The sequence below is a fragment of the Nuphar pumila genome, chromosome 1, assembly GCF_984573655.1.
Source record: "Nuphar pumila chromosome 1, dmNupPumi1.hap1.1, whole genome shotgun sequence".
Taxonomy (NCBI): Eukaryota; Viridiplantae; Streptophyta; class Magnoliopsida; order Nymphaeales; family Nymphaeaceae; genus Nuphar; species Nuphar pumila.
The window spans coordinates 33297104-33320103 of NC_143249.1; the positions used below are offsets into that span (position 1 = coordinate 33297104).

At 39.3% G+C, this 23000-nt stretch overlaps 2 protein-coding genes and 1 pseudogene across 5 annotated transcripts; 2 read left to right on the plus strand and 1 right to left on the minus strand.

Annotated features, from left to right (window-relative positions):
* Positions 1 to 2025: 2025 nt before the first annotated feature.
* On the plus strand, positions 2026 to 6007 carry LOC149848625 (24-methylenesterol C-methyltransferase 2-like; annotated as a pseudogene).
* Positions 6008 to 8948: 2941 nt separating this feature from the next.
* LOC149848626 (uncharacterized) lies at positions 8949 to 9971 on the plus strand. The gene has a single exon (XM_090011964.1). It carries the CDS (start codon positions 8956 to 8958, stop codon positions 9742 to 9744), a length of 789 nt encoding a protein of 262 aa, XP_089868090.1. The 5' UTR covers positions 8949 to 8955; the 3' UTR covers positions 9745 to 9971.
* A 1164-nt stretch (positions 9972 to 11135) lies between these two features.
* Positions 11136 to 21697, minus strand: LOC149848627 (uncharacterized). 4 transcript variants are annotated; one of them, XR_016430324.1, is made up of 3 exons: positions 19421 to 19736; positions 11923 to 11991; positions 11433 to 11496 (listed from the first exon to the last, which is right to left on the minus strand). XR_016430324.1 is itself a non-coding variant. In XM_089996613.1 (2 exons), the coding sequence occupies exon 1, from the start codon at positions 21667 to 21669 to the stop codon at positions 21019 to 21021; it is 651 nt and encodes a 216-aa protein (XP_089852739.1). In that variant the 5' UTR covers positions 21670 to 21697; the 3' UTR covers positions 11136 to 11496; positions 20929 to 21018. The 4 variants fall into 4 exon arrangements, 1 of the variants encoding a protein (XP_089852739.1); XR_016430323.1 differs by lacking the exon at positions 11923 to 11991 and having other exon boundaries at positions 11136 to 11496; XR_016430325.1 differs by lacking the exons at positions 11923 to 11991; positions 19421 to 19736 and adding an exon at positions 18057 to 18380 and having other exon boundaries at positions 11136 to 11496.
* Positions 21698 to 23000: the final 1303 nt, after the last annotated feature.

Below are 23000 nucleotides of genomic sequence, written 5' to 3' on the forward strand. Positions count from 1 at the left end.
AACTTATCTGCAATTTTTCCAACTGCGTCAGCGAGTTTGTTCAGGACCCCAAGCAAGCAAGCAGCATGGTCTTTCCTTTGATTTATGTCCAATTGGCAGTTTATGTCCTGTGCCTCAAGTTGTGCAGTAAACTTTCTGCTATTCCTCTCCAAAATTTCAATCAACCTATCCTACATATTTATCTCACCCTCATCAGACAAAGGTTGTTTTCGCTTTTGTCCAGCCTAAGTTGTAGGCCCTTTCTCAGGGTTCATGGTTGGTTGTTGCTCCACTGCAGCATCTGCATAATAGTAACTCTTCAGGAAAGATAGAGGCATTCAACTTTTGTGAAGCATAAGAACAAAACTGCCCTCAACCAGATCATGAAATCGAGGTACCAACTACTTTCAGTTTTGTCTGTATGACGAATAGTAATTCTTGACTAGGTAGAAAGGATAGAACTGCAAACTGACTCAGGAACTGCAGTATGGTAGCCTTTATGAAAAAAATCCCCATGACATTTCATGGGATTTCAAAATGATAAATCATGTCAACACTCTCCTCTTCATCTTCTTCTTATCATTATTATTAGTTCCATTAAATGGTTCCCATTCTTATTCTTGTGAATTAAGTAAAAAGTAATCCATAACTAAAAGACCCCATAATCTGAATCTAATCATAATGTGCACCCAGAACCAAACTCAAAGGAAGACCATGCAGCAACCATGTACATGGCAGCAAATGCTTCATATTGACTTGCAGTTAATGTGAGCAACAACAAATATAATTTGTGCATTTAACATGCAGAAAGTGTCATCAGATCAAGGAAATTCCTAAATTCAGAAACCCTAAACCATATTCAGATCAAAAGATTAAAGCTTACACCTTATAAAACATGGCTGAAGATGATTCCCTACACCAAAACATGAACACAGAAAGAAAGCAAAGAAAAGAACATATCAAATTCGTCTCGAATAAATCCCCTAGAAATTTCTCAGAATTCCCAACCAATGAATAAAATCCAATGTCTAAAAGAAGAAGAAGGAAGCCGAAGCTCACCGACACTGATCGGCATGGCCGGTGGTGACACCGGGCTCTCGACCTTTACCTCTACCGGCAAATTCGGCAGAGGTCTCCCATCCTCTGCCTCCTCATGCCCAAGTGGCTCAAAATTCGAGAACAAGCCCTCGTCAGTGGGTTGGCCGCTGTCAAAGATCGGCTCCACCGCCAGCATGGCAGCCTTGTTGGCCGCCACCGTCGAGCATATCTTTGACCTCCCGGTCAAAGAACCCTGGTAGCCTCCACTCCCTCTTGACGTCCTTCCACATCACCCAAAGCTCTCCCTACCGCCCTCCCTCTCTCAGTCCTTTATCTTCTTGATGTTGGATCCTGGTATGGATCCAGTGTGACCAAATAGGTCTCACATGGAATCCAACGACCCACTTAGTGGGCCATTGAGATATACACCACCAAGATCATGGTGGGGCTCAGTCCACATTGGATTCCCAGCATGTTTGGGAATCCGATGAGAAAGATAGGTTGGATAACGGCTACCCAGGGGAGGTTAATTGCTCCAGCCCTCTGCCTCTGCAGGATCATCCAAACAGGATCAATGATCCCCCTGATGCTGGCCGTCATCACCCCAAATCCTCTATCTCTTCTCCTAAAGCCCTCCTGTGCACACCCAATCCTAATAATCCAACAGTGGTATCAGAGCCAAGGTTGTTGGTGTGCAAGTATTGAAGTGAACTCAACCTTTATTTCAATGGAAGCCTTACTTAGTCGGTGTGTCGGTTGACCCAGTGACCTGTCCGACCTTCATACCGAAGGAAGGAGCAAGAGAGGCAGACTATTGTCCCAATAGGAGAGCGTCTGGTGTGAGGTCGCCTCATAGAGAGGAGAAAAGCACTTACTGTCGACATTGCAAAAGAGACGTAGCCAACCCACTGATGATCGATCCGCCAGAATAAGGATGAAAAAAAAAAGGTTTGCAAGCAATTTCAGAGTCTGCGAGAAGTCTTTGACAGGACCAACGCCTGTTATGCCATGTCTGGAGTCATCGGAGATCCTTGCTCCGTCGACGCCCTTCGGCTAATCAAAGTCCCTTTCTCCGGCATGAACCCCCTCTCTGTCGTAGTTGCTGCCAACATCCGGAGTAGAGGAAACCCTTGCGACAAATTCGTTGTCGGAGTCAAATCGCTGAAGGGCTCCAGAAGCCTGCGGTGGAGCTCGGCGGTGACTCCATCTCCAGGGAGAAGGTGGAGAACAAGTACCATCAATACTGGGCCTTCTTCCGGAAGCCCAAGGAGATCGAGGCGAAGGAGTATGTATCCCACTTCGTGGACACCTTCTACAACATGGTGACAGACATCTACGAGTGGGGGTGGGGGCAGAGCTTCCACTTCTCATCCTCACTCAGGGAAAGTCTCAAAAGGAGGCCACCAGGCTGCACAAGGTCCGCGCCATCGACCAACTTTGTGTCGGCCCCTGCGACCGGATCCTCTACGTCAATTGCGGCGTTGGCGGGCCGATGAGCGCCATCGCTGCGCACTCCGGTGCCAGGGTCGTGGGGATCACCATTAACGACTACCAGGTCGGGCGGGCCAAGGCGCACAATAAGAAGGCCAGGCTCAACTCGCTCTGCGAGGTCCTCTGCGGGGACTTCCTGCAGATGTCGTTTGTCGACGACAGCTTTGACGGGGCCTACTCCATTGAGGCAACCTGCCACGCGCCCAAGCTCGAGGACACCTACTCGGAGGTGTTCAGGGTGCTGAAGCCCAGGGTGCTCTATGTCTCCTACGAGTGGGTGACGACCCCCGTGTATCGGGCAGAGGAACCCGAGCACGTCGAGATCGTGCACGACATCGAGCAGGGGAACGCCCTTCCGGGGCTTCAGAGCTTTGCCAACCTGCTGGAGATCGCGAGGAAGGTCGGGTTCAAGGTGGTGAAGGAGGAGCACCTTGCCCTGCCGTCGGCATTGCCGTGGTGGACCAGGCTTCACTGGAAGGGCATCGCTGCTCTGCCGGATGGGTGGGTTCCAGGAACTGCGACACAGTACGACAGTCGAAGAGGAAGAAGGAAGCCTTGTTGTCGATTGAATCGGTGGTGGTGGCTATAGAGATCCCCACCGGATGCTCGCCGGAAACCTTTGGCCAGAAGATGGTGGTGGCAGTTAGTTTTTTTTAAAAAAAAAAGAAACCCTAAGAGAAAAGGATTAAAAAAAAAACTTTTACAATGCCATCCACGCTCTTTCCTGCTTATTACGCATGTGTCCTTTGTTTTTCAAAACAAGGGCTCAACTTTCTGGGTAATTTTAGAAATATGTTGGTCTCTGAAAATTATCCAAGACAAGGTTGCAAAGTTCAAATTTTCCTATAATAGTTTTTTTTTTTTAAATTATAAAAAAAAACCATCCAAAGTTTTTTGTTTAACTCAGAAATATTATGTTTTTAATGTTATGATTTGTTAACCAGAACTATTTCTAACATTTTTGGTTTTGCAGAAAAGTGCCTCTGGTTAGCAGGAATACCTCTAACAGGTTTGGATCTGAATTGGGTCAAGCTTTTCAAGTAGATTCTTATTGACCTTGGTTGGATCTGGTAAAGCTTTCTAGACCTAATTATGATTTATATCTCTACACTGATATTTTTTGGATCTAGCAATATTATGGTTGCATATATTTTTATTATATGCATTAATATTTTGTTCATGTTAATATCTGGATCCAGTATGGTTTGATCCATTTTTTATTTTATATAGATCAAGTTTAATTATAAGATCTGTTGTTTGGGTCAATATTGGACTCTGATCCATTTGATCTTATGCTTGGCTCAAAGTGGATTTGATTGGTATTAGATCAGATGTTTGGATCTAATAAGATAACATAAACTTAATTAGATCCAATAAAGCAATATTGGATGGATCTAGATAGTTTAAATTTATTGGGCATAGATCCGATTGAATTAGTTTTAGATCCAAACATTGTTATTGGATCTTGTTGAACTTGAACGGATTCAGTGTTGGGTTCGGTTGTCCATATATGTTATATGGATCTTGTTTGATCCAGTTTTATGATTGGATCCAAATGAGTGTTATGTCTGGATATGTTATATGCATCTAGTTTGATCTAGATTGGATCCGGTTGAGTGATATGCCCGGATAAGAGATATGGATCTAGATTTGATCCAAGATTGTGATTGATCCGGATAAGTGTTGTATTCAGATATGGTATGTGGATCCATAATTGATCTAGAGACATATATATATATATTATGTCAGATATTTTGTATGGATCTAGATTTGATCCAAGTTTTATGTTGGATCTAGATAGTATAAGGCCAGATATTTGGATTTAATTATGATATATTTTGTATGGATCCAGGATTTACACGGTTAAATCCAGATAAGTAGAATATTGGATGTGTAATATGGGTCCATTGGCATTAGAAATATATGAATTTGGATTATAGTCAAATTTTGTAAGATCCATGGTTTTAACTTGTATGGAGATCCATTTCAATATGGATCGTGTTGGACTTGATAGATAACATCTTAAGTCGGATTTGAATATGGAATCCTACAAATCCAATAAAATTGGATATATATATATATATATATATATATATATATATATATATATATATATATATATATATATATATATATATATATATATATATATATGTGGATCCAATAATGGATTTGAACTTAAATGTTTAAACTTGTGGTTTGATTAAAACCTGTTATTTGGCTTATCATAATTTGGCATATCCAAATGATAATGAGAGAACTCTTATTGGATATGGATTTGGTATATATCCAAATTGGATTTGGATATAGATTCATGATAAAAAACAACCTAGTTTGCGAATAACCTCATGATATGGATATATCATGAAGGAAAAATTCAACTAGTGTATGAAAAATCACATGATGTCATGGCTTAATGCAAATATTGCTTAAATGCAATGCATTGAAAAAGTGAGAGCGGAATTATAACTTTGCACATGCATGTAAGGATATTTATCTGTAATAATGATAAATAATCATAATGCTCCCTATAGTATGATGATATAAATACATGAAAAAATATCTTTTATGTTTTAAAGTTCTGTATGAAATACTAAATGATGTTGATCTATTTGAATCCGGATACACTGATCTGAAATGATCAGGTAGTGATCAACATATGTGTTAATGCACATGAAAAGTGGGAATATTTGCTATGTTTGACAAATCATAAATTTATGAATTTTCATAGTACTTCACTAGAGTGCATGCCTATGGTAAGGTCATGGAAGAGCAAAAGAACTCCATGACTATGTGAGACCCACATTATGATGTATTCGTGGACTGCATGACTTAATATGCAGTGAATGGTGAATACTTGAAAGTTATGTCATGATGGAAAAACAACCTAGTTTGTGAGTAACCACATGATAGTGATATATCATGAAGAAAAAATTCAACTAGCGTATGTAAACCTCATAATATCATGAGTGCAATACATAGTGCACTCGTTATGATAAATATGAGTGTTCACCCCATATGGTCAAGTGGGAGATGTTGGATCATTATATGGATCTAGTGTGACCAAATGGGTCTCACATGGAATCCAATGACCCACTTAGTGGACCATTGAGATATACACCACCAGGATCATGGTGGGGCTCAGTCCACATTGGATTCCCAGCATGTTTGGAAATCCGATGAGAAAGATAGGCTGGATAACGGCTACCCAGGGGAGGTTAATTGCTCCATCCCTCTGCCTCTGCAGGATCATCCGAACAGGATCTATGATCTCCTCCTGATGCAGGCCGTCATCACCCCCAAATCCTCCATCTCTTCTCCTAAAGCCCTCCTGTGCACACCCAATCCTAATAATCCAACACTTGAAGTCTCCGGCGAGGATGCTCCACCGCTTCCAACATTGCACCGGCCTGTGCTCGATGTCGTGCTACCGGCAGTACGACGAGATCGCCACCCATTTCGGCTGCCCTCCGCTGCAGGCACCACCCCTTCACCCTGAAAGAGAGGGGGAAGGGGGAAGATGTGTTTTTGGGGTCCGTACGGTAGTCCTGTCAAATATTTTATTGTTTTTTCAGAACTTGACGGAAAAGTTAAACTTAACGGAAAGCGTTAAGTGCCACGTGGCAACCATCCGAAATGTATAATGGTCGGCCACGATTTTTGGATGAGCAGAAAGCAGTTTTGCAAGAAACACATTTCATGTCTATGGTAACATGGAGAATGACGAAATTGTAAATCATGTTCGGACCTGAAACTGGATTCAAGTTTGGTCCAAATAAACACTCTGTTACTGATCCAATTAAAGATTCATTTTGAGTGAATAATGCAATTTCATGGGTATAGTGCATTCATCAAGACATCAAATCCAATCAAACGGCATGCAAATGCTGTCTAGATCTAGAAGTAGATCAAAATCCTGATCTGAATTCATTCTAAACGCAAACACTCTGAACCATGCATGCATGCCTCCTTAAATCTGGGTACATAATATTCAAATTCTTGAATTTACTATTTATTTGTTAAGACACAGCATTGAAACTTTAAAAATTTGCAAATGTTCAACCAAAATTCAGATTCAACCCTCAGTCTGGATTTTATCCTATATACACTCCATATCATGTCTCATTAGATTTGGATCCAATTAAAGATCCACATAAGATAGTCGTGTAGATTCTTAAATGTTACACAATCCGAAGAACAAGAGCTCCCACCCAAATCCTATGGTGTAGCCAAATATTAACATCAAGAAAATCAATGAACACAAAAGTTACCAAGGGAAAGTTGGAGAATGAGAATTCATTTTTTTGACATTTCATGGGATTAAACCATGAGAATTCTCCTCCATGGTATCCAAACACACCCTTAAAAACTCAAAAGACTTGGACCCCATTCCAACCACGCAAATCCAGCGGGGTCTCAAAATCCAAGTTTGGATCTGCACTTAAGCACGACTAGCTGGGTCAAATCTTTTTTTTTTTCCACAGAGAAAGCTGGGGTTAGGCAGACCCCTACAAGTTATTCAACCATACCATTGGGATTCGAACTTGCAACGGCACAACACAATGTAACGTGCACTAACTGTCCTTCCAGACAAGCGGAGCCCCCCCTTTCAGCTTTTTTATTTTTATTTTTCATGAAAATGCTTTCCAGTTTGGATAAGATCCAGATTCATTTGAAATATGCTAGACCTAGATCCAGTGCTTGTGGATCTCAATCCAAATTCATGTTTGGAGTTGAACACCACTAAGTGTGCCAAGCCAGAAAAAAAAAAAATTTAAATTGTCTTGGGTTTTTTTAATTTTTCTTATATGAAGACTAATTGCAATACTGGTTTTCTGGCCCCAGAACAATCTCATATGATTGACTAGATCCGACTTAAAACTTGGATCTGTCTCAGATCCAATCTGTTGCAGATTTACAGGTAGGGTCAAATATCTCAACTGAGAACACTACAAGTATTCTTCAATAGATAAGGTTAATAGCAGTTAGGAGGGAAACGGATCCAGTGTTGGGAGCAAGACACCTTATAAGGTGTTCTGCCCAACCACATGCCTCATCCCTAGGAGGTGTCGCAGAAATATTTGAGTGGGAAGCGAGGGAGAAACTCACTTCTCATTTGGGAAAGCACACTTTTCACTAGCTTCCCTCTCACATCATTTTCGTTTCCTACTTGTTCCTTCGCTTCCCCATGTTTCTTCCTGTTTTTTTGTGTTTTTCATGTTAATTATTTTATTTTTTGCTTCTTGTTTCCCTCTTATTTCTTTTTTTACTTCTCACACGCTTTCATAATTGCTTCCAAAACGAATATCTCCTTCCAGCCTGAATCATACCAATTCTGATCACACCTTCTGGTGCTCATTGGGTCTAGTCAGTAACCAAGGCCAGTAAAATATCTCCCTTGATTCGAGTGAAAGCCTGAAATAGTTCATGACTTGGTGCTTTGAACCCCCTTTGTTGGGATGAAGTAACTAGAAGTTTGAGTCAAATCAAGTTGGCCCCAACACTTCACAGTGTGAAACTTCTAGGTTCTTCCAAGTTGAGTCACAAATCTCTAACTCTCATCTTTGACCAAGTTGATGGCGGTTTGAGCTTCCATGATCAAGTGGGTGAGCCTTGACTTTGACAATGGCCCAATGTTGAGTCTACTTGTGAACCACACTTCACATCCTGGCCCATGACACCTCAGCTAAGTCAAATTTAAGGACACCATGTGGCTTCAGATCCATCACACTAACACTATATGGGTTGATAGGGTTCACTCAGAGCCTTGTAGGCTCAGTTCTCTTTCCAAAGGTTCCACTTCTTTAGTGCCTGACAACCATAGTCACAATATCGCCGATAATTTGAATATGTCGCGATTTTGTTTCAAAGTTTGATATTATGCGGAAAAGGACATGATTTTCTAAAAAATGTCACTTTTTTTTTTTAAAACGTCACTTTTTTAACCCTTACATGATAAAAAACACTATTTGCAGAGCTTTTATATTATTTTATTATTTTAAATATATTTTATGTATACTTTTCTTATTACATTTTTATATATACAGATATTTTGTTGAGATTCTCTCGAAAAAAAGGATTTTCCAAAATTCCGCCATATTTTTTTGTGCCAATGATTTTTCGAGAAGGGGATTCTTGAGAATGCTGATAACCCTCAGAAGAAAAGAAAAGATGGCTTACAGCAGACTTGGATTGAAAAGATAAGAGCCAAAATTAGGTTACTCGTTTTCTATGAATAACTCCAAAAGTCGGACCCAAACTAACTACGACTGAACAAGAGGTTCAGTGGCCAATTTTGAATTCCAAATCAAGTTGAAAGAGAAGAATATTTGGCATTGATAAGGCAATATTTTTAGGGTTTTAATAAGGATTTGTGATGATTTTCTGGTAGAAATGCATGCATATAAATAGGTGAACTTAGGGATGTTCTAAACCAAGCAAGAGATCATGGGACTAGGGAGGAAAATGAAGGGGGGTCTGTCCCATCTTCTCCTTGTTGCCTTGGTGCTAACAATGTTGGCACAAGAGGTGAAGGGATATAGCTTGCTCCCACCAATCAATATCCCTCCTCTGCTCCCACCAATTAACATTCCTCCCCTCCTCCCACCAATCAATATCCCTCCTCTGCTCCCACCAATCACAATTCCTCCTCTCTTTAATCCCTCACCACCACCACCTGCCTACAGCCTTCCACCACCATCAGTTCCTGGATATGGATCTTCACCACCACCACCACCAGTTTATGAGTTTCCGCCAGTTTATAGCCCACCCCCTCCTGTTTATAGTCCACCACTACCACCAGCTTATAGTCCTCCTCCACCAGTGTACAAGTCTCCATCACCTCCCCCTCCAGTTTATAGTCCACCACCGCCTCCAGTCTACAGTTCACCACCACGACCAGTTTACAAGTCTCCGCCACTGCCAGTTTACAGTCCACCACCACCACCTCCAGTCTACAGATCACCACCGCCACCAGTTTACAAGTCTCCATCCCCACCACCACCAGCTTACAAGTCTCCACCTTCGCCACCACCTGTTTACAGTTCACCACCACCACCAGTTTACAAGTCTCCATCCCCACCACCACCAGTTTACAAGTCTCCACCGCTGCCTCCACAGGTTTACAGTCCACCACCACCCCCAGCAGCTTACAGCCCACCACCACCCAGACGAGTCTTTAAGTGGCCATCACCACCACCACCAGCATACACGTACACTCCGCCACCTCCTCACTAATTGCTAAGCACTAATGCTTTGGGAAATGGAAGGGTAGTTAAATGCATCAAGATGCATCTAGTTATGTACTTTGTATTTTTGTCTCTCTTCTTTCCTCCCTCTACTTTTCTTTCCTCGTATTTCTTTGTTGTACTTTTCCTTTCTTTTAGTTTGATTTTGATGTTATGAAAAGCTGTATGAAAGATAATGCCATTGTGAAAGAATAAGAATGAAAAATGGGATCTTAATATATATATATATATATATATATATATATATATATATATATATATATATATGGAAAATATTTGCTACTAATGAAGGTAAGGAACTAATAAGCTAAAAATCATAGGTGCAACTTGTATGGACTTAATCTAACCATATTGATGTGTTCAGCATGGTTTGTTTGCTTAAGATCAAGCCTTAGATCGTGCTTTTTTTTTATGTAAATATGTGATCTTTTGAGTTATGAAATTTTGGTACATTGTGGGCCGTTGATTTTTGGATCTCTTTAAAAACCTAATTACTTGTCATAATCACACGATTCCAATCAAGTTTTCTACTAAACAAACTATGTAGATCACATTTGTAACATTTGATCTAAAAAAATTGAAAATTTTATAAGAGTGATTTTTACTCATTAGTTCATTACCTTCATTAGTAGTCAATATATATGTGTATATATATATATATATATATATATATATATATATATATATATATATATATATATATATATATATATATATATATAATTTTCTAGAGACGCTAGCTACTTGATGAACCTACCCCGATGAGCCAACTCCTATGAAGTAAATCCCTGGTGACTCCTTGGACCTCTCCTAACTAGTTGTTGCTCTACTTCCGCTTGTAAAAAATGTGAGTTTGTGGATGAAAGAAGTGAGAAGGTGATGAGTGTACATAAGAGTTGTGCATGAGTAATTTGTATTGTGGTTTGTTTAGTAAATAATTTCTTTTGGCTTTGGTTAGTTTGGCCGTATCTTGGGTATACAATAGGCACTTTTGAGTTGGATCTTTGTAGATTTGGGTTTGTCTTTGAGCATCTATTAGGTTTGAAGTTTATAAGAATGGGTTTGGTTCTAGGTATGAACTAAGCAGGCTTGGCTCTTTAGGAAGCCAGATCTCAATATGTGAATGCAGAATAAGAAAGGTAGCTAATATATGAAGTATATCCAAATTTTTAATCTCTGCATGATCTCGCCACTCGTATAATAGCATTTCAAAATGATCCATATGTATGCCCAGCCCACCATATACAACTCTCAAGACGAGCCAACACAATGTTATCATACTAAAAGGAAATAAGATGAACAATCCAACACAAAAACTGCCTATCAACCACATATCTGAATGAGTAAAGAAACTGCTCACCCCCAAAAAAAAGTATAAATACGAAACCCTCTAATTTATGATGAATCATAACAAAAATAACAAAAAGTCCCAATTGGAAAAGTAATACACATAAAGGAAGATCTTCAAGAACACCAGACTTTAGAATCCCAAGCATGGAAGAGAAATTTCTCAAAGTTCACTACTATTTCCAAATAGAAAGACAAACTATTGTCTTGCTCAATGTATTACAGTAAAATGGTTATTGATTAGCTGCCACTGTTGTTGTTGCTCCTTTTTATCTAAAACATGCATTGAGCCTATTAATAACATCATTGTTGGTTTTCTCTGCGCCTGGCATGACAACTTCTGTCATTGTACGTCAGACTGTCTTGAGCTTTCTATAGCATTGGTTCAACTTAGCTGCAAAAGCAGAATAAAAGCTAAGCAATTTAAATAGACAAATCCCACTGTGCTATCAAAAAGAAATCTCCCATCAAAGAAAATAATATTGCAGATATTTCCAAAATGTTGCATATTTTTGAAAGATATTGCTAAATGATGTTTCCCCATGTTTGAAAATATTCAATACTAACAAGTTAGTGCATAAAGATAAAAAAAATCATGTGAATTTTGTTCCTTCTAAGCACAGTTTTTATGACTCCTTTACATTAAAAGTCTTCCCAAGATTTCCCCTATCTAACTATTTTTAAATTTTTCCAAGAAAATTTTGACATTGATGTTGGTGGCTATGCTCTCAATAAATACATGATTAGTACCATTGTTTTTATTACAGAAAATAACTGTTTGAATGAACCACAAACTAACAAACACCAGAAAAAGCATAACCAGAAAGTGATCTACATTCTTCAAGAACCATTTTGTTTGATGCCCTTATAAACTCGGAAGAACCCAATCCTGCTTTCCAATGGTTATCAAGCCCAATCAGAATTAAACATTAAAAACTAACTTTAGTAGTATGGCTCAGACAAAACTATTGTCTTCCCAATGATGCATCAAATATGTAAATTAAAATAATATTGATATTAGTTGTGGGGAGTATTTCCATTCAATACATAATACTATCAAAATAAGTATTATTGTTCCTCTCTCAGATTTTGAGATATGTCCATAGTGACAAACGTTTTTATCGGAAAAATCTCGTTTTTCAAAAACTCGTGTGAAATTGAAATTTTTTCATCTCTCATTTTTTTTGGCATAATCTCGGCAATAAAAAAATTAATTAATTAATTAATTTTTATAAGAAAATATTAATAAAATTTATTTAAAAATAAAATTACACAGTTTTTTCATGATAAATAGCCATTTAAAACATAAATATTGCGTTCAAATCACGATATTTTGAAAATCTCGTGAGAAATTGTCATTTTAAACTTTCAGGCAATTTCTCGCAATATTATCATGAGATTTTCATAAATCTTGCGATATTTGTCACTATGGATATGTCATGTTGAGCATGAGTTGATCCTTGATCTGCCAAGTTCTTTGGCAACAAGCATTTTGACACTACACAAGTTATCTTCTTGTGTGAAGTAGCACTCAATCTAATATTTCATGTTAACAAAAACATTTAGCAGTCATTAATTGCATAATATTTGGATTGCTAATGTCCTCTCTTAATTGATCATTAATTTATCAAAGGAGTATTTATGCTATAACATGAGATATCATCTCATACAGAATCATATAGTCTTAGGTAGTTCAGTAGTTATACTTTCATTTACCATTTCCCAAAGAGCGCCAATACAAAATTCTTTGTGAGAAAATACTGAGGCATTCAATATTGAGATTCAAAGAACACTGAAATTGCACACAAGTACGTGAGGGCTGTCAATGCTAGTCACAGCTAGATATATTCTAGAGAAGGTGCAGGCTACAATTTCATTCTGTCCGATGTACCATAGACTCCCACAAGGAAATTTTGGTGAAAAATCCCAAAGAAATGATGTGTCAAATGTGAGCAGTGATGTTATATATTGCCATGACCAATTTCGGTTGGAGGCTGTTGCACACCAAGTATTTGTTGGAATGTTCCAATGAACATAAGGCAACCCCCAACCAACGGGGTTGTGCATATGAGTTCTGCACAATGAGTGCCCGAAAGAAAGAAGGGTCTAAGAAAACCTTGACCTAATGAGTGTAGGTGAACGCCAACAGGTTGCACTTGACTTGCTTAGTCAAGGTCGTTTCAGTGGAATGAATGGTGTCTGATCTTCAACTTGAACAGTGTTTGCTATATATATAACTCCCAGCAGTGCTTAGATTGAAAATAGCCACCATTGGCTCTGATGCCAGTGTTCGGACAACAACAGAATGGTAGTGACTATAAGAATGAATCAAGAGAAAAGGGACCAGTTATGGTGTTGTGAGATTGGTGATGAGTGGGAGAAAAGAGATAGAGAGATCATGGCAATCCTATGAGCTCTTCCTTTTCCTCTTCGAGCTATCATGCTGCGTCGATGGTGTTGAGGATGGGGTAGGTAGAGACTTGGCCTTCCCCCGAGCAAAAGACCCGGGTCCATAAGGATCCATTTGGATCTATTTTAAATTTTAGAGTTTTTGAATCTTTGTTTTCAGATATTAGATCTATCCAAAATCTACAAATAAGATTAGGGCTTTATTTTTCTATAAATACTTTTTATGTAGGGAGGGAGGAGTTGAATAATTAAAAATTATTATTTTCTTGAGTTTTATGCAAACTTTAGTTTTTTTTTCTTCTTTTTTGGATTTCGATCATAGGAGTAGGGTAACATAGTTTTCTCGTTAATCGAGACCTCTCGATTTACTTCAAATTGGTATCAAAGAAAGGTTTTTTGTCTCAATTCTATTTGAGAGGTGATCTTGTTGATTTCAAGAGGCGTCAGACGTTTAACTTGAAGAGCGACGTTGGATACATGTCAGAAACATAACGTTCTATGCAAGGTATGATTATTCTACACAGCTCTTCGGCCGATTTTCCAAACCGGCAATATTCACCTTTGTCGATCAAACCTAGCGATTACCCAAACCATAACCCCACCTATTCTACATATCCATCTCCTTCTTTCGATGGCGCCAAAAAGTGGCCGTCGATCGATGGCACATCTGGTCAGCCATCGTCGGCAGCGAGCCCCCACCAGCAGCCCCTCCGTCTCACCCTCTCTCTTTTACCTCGATTTCGTCTTACCCTTTCTCTATCCCTCTTCGTTCATGTCATGTAGCCACAACCACCAGCCAGTACCTGACCAGCAACCCATCACTGGCCAGGTACAACTTGTGGGACACCCGCCTATCAACGAGACAGTCATCTCTGATCATCGTGGTTGCCTAGTTTTCGTCAGTCCCTTCTTTCTTTTATTCTCGGTACCAATGGGGTGGTTGCCTGCCAGATGGCCCCCCATGGCACTGACACAATCGGTGTTGGGGAGGGCTGCTCGGTGCCCTAATGTTGTTAGGGTGCTCCCACCAGATGGCTCAGGTAGGGGGGCTGCCAGCTGACTACCCTATGCCACTAGGCTACCAACCGCGTGATGGCCGACAGGAGGCTCGGTCGCTGGCTGCGGTGCCCATCAAGCCCCAAACAGATCTAACAGTGGGGGCACCCCATCTCAGCCATAACACGGGTGGGGTACTCCCACCCAAGTCATCAAGTGGGAGGTTTTCACCTGTAGAATCGGGTGGTCAAACCAGAGTTACCAATCAGGGAAGCGGGAAGCGAGGCAATTTCAAAAATTTAGGAAGCGGGAAGCGTGGGATGACTTAGAAGAAAATTATGAACCGTCTCGGAAGCGACCTAGGAAGCGAACCAGAAGTGACCTAGGAAGCGAACCGGAAGCGAAAAAAAATTAAAAAAAAATGAAAAAAATGGGAAAGCGTGGGGAAAGCGCACTTCCCAAAAAAACTGCGCTTCCCTGCACGTTTCAGAAGCACAACGTTTTGCACTTCCAAAACGCACTTCGGGGAAGCATGCTTCCCCATGCGCCTAGGTGCTTCCAGTAACTTTGGGTCAAACCGGTTTGATCCCTTACAGCCATTGCAAGGCAGTTCTTGGGTCTTAGACCCAATTCAAATGGGTATGGGCCTGATTCTAGCCCATTTTGAATCCCATGAGTCCAGGACTAGTGCAATTTTTCATCAAGATCTGATCCAAACACAATATTTTGGTCTCATTCATGTGACACCAACCCGGTTTGAACCAATTCTCAACCTCTCTAACCCAAAATGCTCATGTGTCGAACCCGAACCCTGACTCAAAACCCATTTTAACCAATTTTAACCTTGTTTTGGACTCGAACCAACTCTAAGCCACACCTCACTCGTATTTGGATCCATTATTGTCTTAAAATCTACCTACTTGGACCTAATGTAACCCAAATACTCGATATGAACAACCTGCCTATCTAAGTCCACCAAACAATACCCAAATCCATCATTACCTATATCCAAACCTTAGCCTAGTCCAAGATCTACAACAAGACCAAACCTAGACCTTAATCAAGCACCCAAAACTTTCTAAAGCCCCAGAAACTAAACATTCACCACTAAAGCATTGGATCAGCTGGATATGATGAAAAGTTTCGTATTTCAGAGTTCACAGGTTGTTACGATCCAAAAATATTCTTTGATTGGATTCAAGCAAGCGTATTTTCGAGGAGAATCAGATCTCAGAGTATCGAAAAACACTCAGAACCAGGTTTGCATTGTGTCAGGAGGCTAGAAAGTGGTTCACGGATATGCAACTTGCTTGTATAAGGAAAGGGGACAACAATCCTACATGGATCGAGTTGAAGCAAATGATGCAGGTATGTTTCATACTATGTCACAAGGATTCGGCTAGCAGGGTGCCGCACCCGCGTTGACGCGACTCGATGCGAGTGCGGGTGCGGCACCAGGTGCGGTCAACCCGATCTTGGGTGCGTTGACCGCACCCAGGATCATTTAGGTTCATTTTTTTTTGGATTTTTTTTTAAAAAAAATTGCCCAAATGGGCTACGATTTTTTAAAAAAAAAAAATTATGCTGTCGCTGACAGCTGCAGCAGCTTTCTGTCAGCAGCTGACAGCTGCGAAATTTGAAAAAACCCGTGTGTTCCCCTGACCCCCTTTATATATATATATATATATATATATATATATATATATATATATATATATATATATATATATATATTTGCCCCTGCCGCACCCCTGCACCCGGGTTTTTTGGAAGTGCCGAATCCCCGCACCCGCGCCCGCACCCATGTGACATAGGTTTCATAGGTCTACTATCCCTTGCTTTTGGCCCAAAAGATACTCGAAACCTGTTAGAACTCATCCCAAGCCTAGATCCAATTAAAAAAAAATGGATTCAAAATCATGTGATGAGTCCAAATCCATTTTGTTGAAACTTTCTAAACCCATCTTGGACCCTCATAACCCCATATCTAAAAACCCTATCATGAAACTAAACCTGAGTCCATTTGACCTAGTCTCAAAAGAACCAGTTCATTTATCACCTCCTATCCAATCTCAAACTTCACCCGTACCCACTTCACCTAAATCAAGCATGCCCCAGAACTTGAGTTTGCTTAGGGTACAATATTAGTAGCATGCAGAACATGGGATGATTAAACAAGATATCTAGATTGTTTGTTTGTTGACTACTTCATATTGGATCAAATTAGCTTTTAATCCATTTGATTCAGATCTTCAAAAGGTGGCAAGGACTATGGATGGTTTGAAAAGAATGTTTCAAGTTTTTAGATACATATTATAGCAGATCTAGCTTGGTCTATTCAGTTTGTGGTGCAGTATACTGATCCAATTTTATATTGTGGACCCATAACCCACAAGGTGAAACGGGATTGAAAAACGTGCAAGCGAGATCTAGACTTGAGGGCAAGTCTTCTCCAATGATGCAAGAGCGAAGTAGAAGACTCGGGTCTATAAAGATCCATTTGAATATATTTTAGATTTTAGAGCTTTTGGATTTTTGTATTCGGATATTAAATCTATCCAAAATCTCAAAGTAAGATTAGGATTTTATTTTTCTATAAATAATTGTTGCCTGGGGAGGGAGATCATAGTTAAATGATTAAGAATTATTATTTTTTTGAGTTTTATGCAATTTTCAGTTTTTTTTTTTAGATTTCGTGTATAGGAGTAGGGTAACATAGTTGTTCCGTAAATTGAGCCCCCTCAATTTACATTACATTGAAAAAAAGGAGAAAAAAAAAACTTCTTGAGGTTTTATTTTTTGCGGTTCTGAATACATTTTTATTATTTTTTAGTTTTTTAATAGGAGCTAACGTGCAGCGCCGTTAACTAGAGCTAGAAAAGTGTGAGACACATGACACCATCTAAAGATTTTGTTTAATGGTCAGTATTGTCGGATCAAAATTTTTCTCATTTCAGAAATGACCTGATCTGACCCTAGCTAGAAAGGTGAAGCACTCGAGGACCTTTTTTATTTTTTTTATTACCTAAGTTTTGCCAACTCAAACTGTATATGGTGGCCTATTTCATTATTAAATAACAGTAATAAAAGACATATTGATGCCATGAATAAAAGCAATTGGTTTAACACTACTTGTCTTATTTTGGTCACATTCTTGTCAATTACAAAATCAATATGTGCTCATGTTACCTTGTACTAAGCTTATTTGCATTTCTGAAAAGTGGGGACTTGTCTCAACCTTTTCAACCTAAGAATCTTATTTGCTTTTTTTGATATGATCAATTAAATCTTCAGCGACTATGATTAGGAAAGAGAAATTTCTTGCAAAATTGAACTTTTCATCTTACATATCATTGGCAACCCCAGATTTTCCTATGCAAATTCAGCAGCAATCGTTGACAAATCTAGTTATTAGAGGAATTTTACCCAATAAATATCTCATATAATCTAAAGTGGGCTTGTTTTTCTTCTTTTTATTTTTAATATAATGAGGAGAAACCACTGCTATAGTAAAAATGTTCGGTTGAGAGGTGCCATATTGACCATGACCTTGTTTCGGTATCAACGGCGTACAACTTCATGAGTACTCTCCTCATGCTCATTGGGGATAGTTTCTGAGGTGGGGTTAGGTGATCGGGCCTGAGCACTTTCCAAAATACCTGGGTGGAGGTGGAACAAGGAATATAAGGTAGGATAGGCATAGATTACTCGAAATTCTGTTAGAACATTACCTTCCATGTATATAGCATTTGATTCATGCATACAACTTTTATAAAATATATAAAATAGGTCGGGTAACATGTATTCACTCAATAAACTGCAAAAGAAAAAGATTGAAATACAAATCTCTAAAATCTAAAGTTTACTCCAAAGAAATCGGATTTAGCATTATTCACTCAATAAATTGCAAAAAAAAGAGATTAAAATACAAAATCCTTGAAATCTATATCATACTGAAAATATATAAAATTTAGCATCATTCACTTACTAAATTATAAAAATAAGAATTAAAATATAAAATCCTTAAAATCTAAAGCATACAAAAAAATTAGGATTTAGCATCATTCACTCAATCAATTATAAAAATAAAGATTAAAATACAAAATCTCTAAAATCTAAAACATAACTGAAAAAAAAAAGCAGAATTTGCATCATTCAATCAATAAATTACAAAATTAAAATATAAAACTCTTAAAATATAAAGTATATCCGAAAAATTCAAATAGGGATCAAAATATAAAATTCCTAAAATTTAAAGCATATCCGAAAAAAAATGGATTTAGCATCATTCACTCAATAAATTGCAAAAATATAAATTAAAATACAAAACCCTTAATATCTAAAGTATACCAAAAAAAAATCGGATTTAGCATCATTCACTTAATAAATTACAAAAATAAGGATTAAAATACAAAAATCCTAAAATCTAAAGCATAAAAAAATCAAATTTAGCATCATTTACTCAATAAATTATAAAAATAAAGATTAAAATAAAAAACACCTAAAATCTAAAGCATATTTAAAAAAAATGGATCACTCAATAAATTATAAAAATAAGGATTAAAATACAAAACCCTTAAAATCTAAAACACAAACTAAGAAATCTGATTTAGCATGAGTTCACTCAAAAAATTATAAAATAAACATTAAAATGCAAAACGTTTAAAATCTAGGCATACCTGAAAAAAAATGAATTTAATAAGCATTCACTCAATCAATTGCAAAATAGGCATAAAAATCTATACCCTAAAATCTAAGCATACCAAAAAAATCCCTAACCCTAAAATCAAGAATGCATTCACATAAAAAAATAATTAAAATACAAAAAACCTAAAATCTAAGTAATAAAAAAAACTAAAAACCCTAATCTCTAATAAAGAGAGAGAACATCTTGGTGTGGGATGCGAGCATACCGGAGAGAGGGGACACCAGATGTGGCCATGCCGGATATGGTCACACCAGTGCGAGAAAGGGCACATCGGCACCGAAATGTGGGTGATAGTCTCGACTCATGTGAGCAGGGGTGGTGCAGCTGCAGCAGAGAGAGGAATCGCAGGGAGGGTGGAGTGCAGGAGAGAAAGAGAGAGAGAGAGACTTAGGGTTTCTTTCGGAAAGAGGAGAGCAGGGCCGTCGTTAGGGTCAGGGGCCAGGGCCCGTCCGGCCTAAAGTAACAGGGGTCAGGGCACGGGGCACCAATGCCCACCCTGACCGGTCAGGGTGGGCACTCCCCCTTTGTCCTCTGCGGATCAGGGTGGGCTACCCACACTGACTCATACCCCCTTTATCTGGTAATATTTTAATGTGATAAGTTTTTTGTTTTTTGTACCTTGCATTTATGACAAAGATATTAAAATCAACATCCGTCATCATTTCACAGGAGACAAAAATAATATGAAGTTAAATGGAAATGAATTTTTTAGTTCTGAAAATTGCTGATATGCTAAAAAAAAGATTGACTGATCAAATTTGCTTACATCTTCATAAAAAATTAGGCAGTTGTTCAATTCTAGAGCTCTAATGGGAACCTAGGAATAGCACCATAGGGACGTATCGGACCCTGTGTCGAGGTATAGTGGCAGTTTATAGGCTGAGCGCGGTTGGAGCAGTACCTTTTATCTAGGGTTTGAACTTGGCTGAAACCTTACAAACAGTAGCTTTAGCTTGAGCTCAAGCCAAGCTGGAGTATCATCTTTTTTTTCTTTTTCCTGTTTATGTTTGGGTAACATTTATAATGGGAGTGCCAAAGGTTAGATCAGGTACAATCACATTGCACGAAAGCAATGTGCTGCTGCACCTGAGTGTCCTCCATCTGCTGTTAGACCTGTGTCGAGATGGAGGACACTCAGGTACAGCGGCACATGACTTGTGTGCAATGTGATTGCGCCTGATCCTGTCTTGGAGGGGTGGGTCTCGAACTCATGACCTCTGTTTCCTTAGCACTGATGGAAACCACTCTAGTTCATTTATCGAGCTTATGATTTAAGCGCAAGGTTGGAATCAGGTTATCTGCCAGATCGCAGAGGAGAAAATGCTCTCTAACGTCTCCACCGTCCATCGTTCTCATCTAGTCCATCGAACTTCTGTGGTGGGGCCCACCACAAAGGTGCTGATGGCGTCACCATTGACGGCTATGATGGTGGCCGTTGATCACAACAATGGACGGTGAGGATGTTGGAATATTTCCCCACCGTGATTAGTCACATCACATGATCTGCTCGGAACAATTCCTCTCTAATATCTTGGCTAAAGTGCACATTTCTTAGCCAAGGAATCATAATTACAAATCCCATTTTTCATTCTTCTTTCAAGCTTAACATTTATCTTGCATACAGCTTCTCATAACATCAAAATCAAACCAAACGAAAAGAAGAAAAGTACAAACAAAGAAATGAAGAAAGAAAAGACGAAGAGAGAAGAATACCACAGAGAGATGAACACAAGTGCACAACCAGATGCATGTTAATGCATATAACAATCCCCTTCCATTGCTCAAAGCATTATTGCTTAGCACTTAGTAAGAAGGCGGCGGAGGGTACTTGTATCCTGGTGATGGTGGTGGTGGTGGTGGTGATGGCCACTTAAAGGATCGAGTAGGCGGTGGCCGACTGTAACCCTCTCGGGGTGGTGGTGGACTATAGACAGGAGGTGGTGGCGGTGGAGACTTGTAAACCGGTGGTGGTGGTGGACTGTAGACAGGAGGAGGCGGTGGCGGTGGAGACTTGTAAACCGGTGGTGGTGGTGGACTGTAGACAGGAGGAGGCGGTGGTGGTGGAGACTTGTAAACTGGTGGCGGAGACTTGTAAACCGGTGGTGGTGGTGGACTGTAGACAGGGGGCGGTGGTGGTGGAGACTTGTAAACCGGTGGTGGTGGACTGTAGACAGGGGGTGGTGGCGGCGGAGACTTGTAAACTGGAGGCGGCGGTGGTGGTGGTGATGGCACTACATAAACCGGTGGTGGAAGCGGGGGAACACCGTAACCAGGAGATGGTGATGGTGGAGGCTCATAGACAGGAGGTGATGGTGGTGATGGAAAGAGAGGGGGAAGTGGAATAGGAAGGAAGATACCTAGCATCTGCCTTTGACCATTAGCCTGTACTGCTAACATAATGAGCACCAAGGCCACACAAAGATAAGAGGAGCACTTCTCTTGTATTGAGCCCATGACTGCCAAACCAACCCTACAATCTTTTGGTTTCTATGGGACTCATACATTCACCTATTTATATGCATTCATTTCAATAAGTAAAAATTTTGCCAGACCATTGTGAAAAACAATGTAGAGGTAGAAATTCCCTAACCTAAAGGAATCTCCATCTCCCTTCTTTCTTAGGTGGAATTCAGAAAACAACTAAATCCCTATCTAGTCTCACCAAATTGGGCTCACTTTTGGATCTACTCATGAAAAAGTTGGGTCATCTGTAATTCGTTTTTCTCATGAGTCGGTCTAGTTTACATTTAAGATCATGTTTGGTGAGGGCCTTTTTAATTTCAATTCTTGTATGCTTTCTGAGCACTAGGCCCTACAACTCAAGGACTGAATGTTTTTTAGTGGCTGGGTGCAGCCGGTCAAGGCCTTTTTTTTTTTACCCTTAAATTTGGTTTCTTTTTTGGTGGAAGCCAACTTGAGCCACTTGATGGGAATGTTGGTGTCGTTGCATGAATTTCTTGTCTGATTTTGTGTGTTAGGCCAGTATGGTACTTGAACATATTTGCATTATTTACTTTTATCAGATCCCATAGACTATTATTTCACTATATGAGGATTTTGAAAATCTATTCACATGGCACGTATAATTGCCTCTCAAAAAATTTTGATTAAAAGAATTTGTTCACATGGAATGGGTGGTCTAAACAGTACATCCTGAATTCATTCAACTTTTCATATTGAAACGCAAGAAACATTAACTTACTGTTGTTGCTAGACGCAGAACTAAATTTTAATTTGATTTATGCTATGTTTCATGAAGATAATGGAGAACTTCTGATGTAATATTTACGTTATCCACAGTTTCAGAAAAAATATTATCATCAATGCTGGTGAAGTTCTATAAGAGACAATCTATACTGATAACTTATAGATCTGGATCTGCATTGCCCACAATTCATTTGTAGATATTCAATGCAATCATTCAAGCATGAGTTTCATCTCGTTAATTATGAATATGCTTTCTAAGCCCACTTCCATAGTTGATTGGTCTTCAGTCTTCCCTGTAGTTTTTTAACATTTTTTTTTTTATATATATATATTTACACGGAGACCCCCCCCCCCCCCCCCCCCCTCCCTTACAAACAGAGACCTAGCCGTGCTGGCTCTGCCTGCCATACTTATGGTTACTGTCCTGACAGCGTAAAACTCTATGGACTTACCCCTTGCCCCTAGGGAGTAGCCAGGCTTCGGCTTGCACATTTTTAACATCATCTTGAAAGCAAACCCTTTTATTGGACGATGGAGAGAAACCACCAATATGGTTTGGACATCTTGTTACGGCCGAG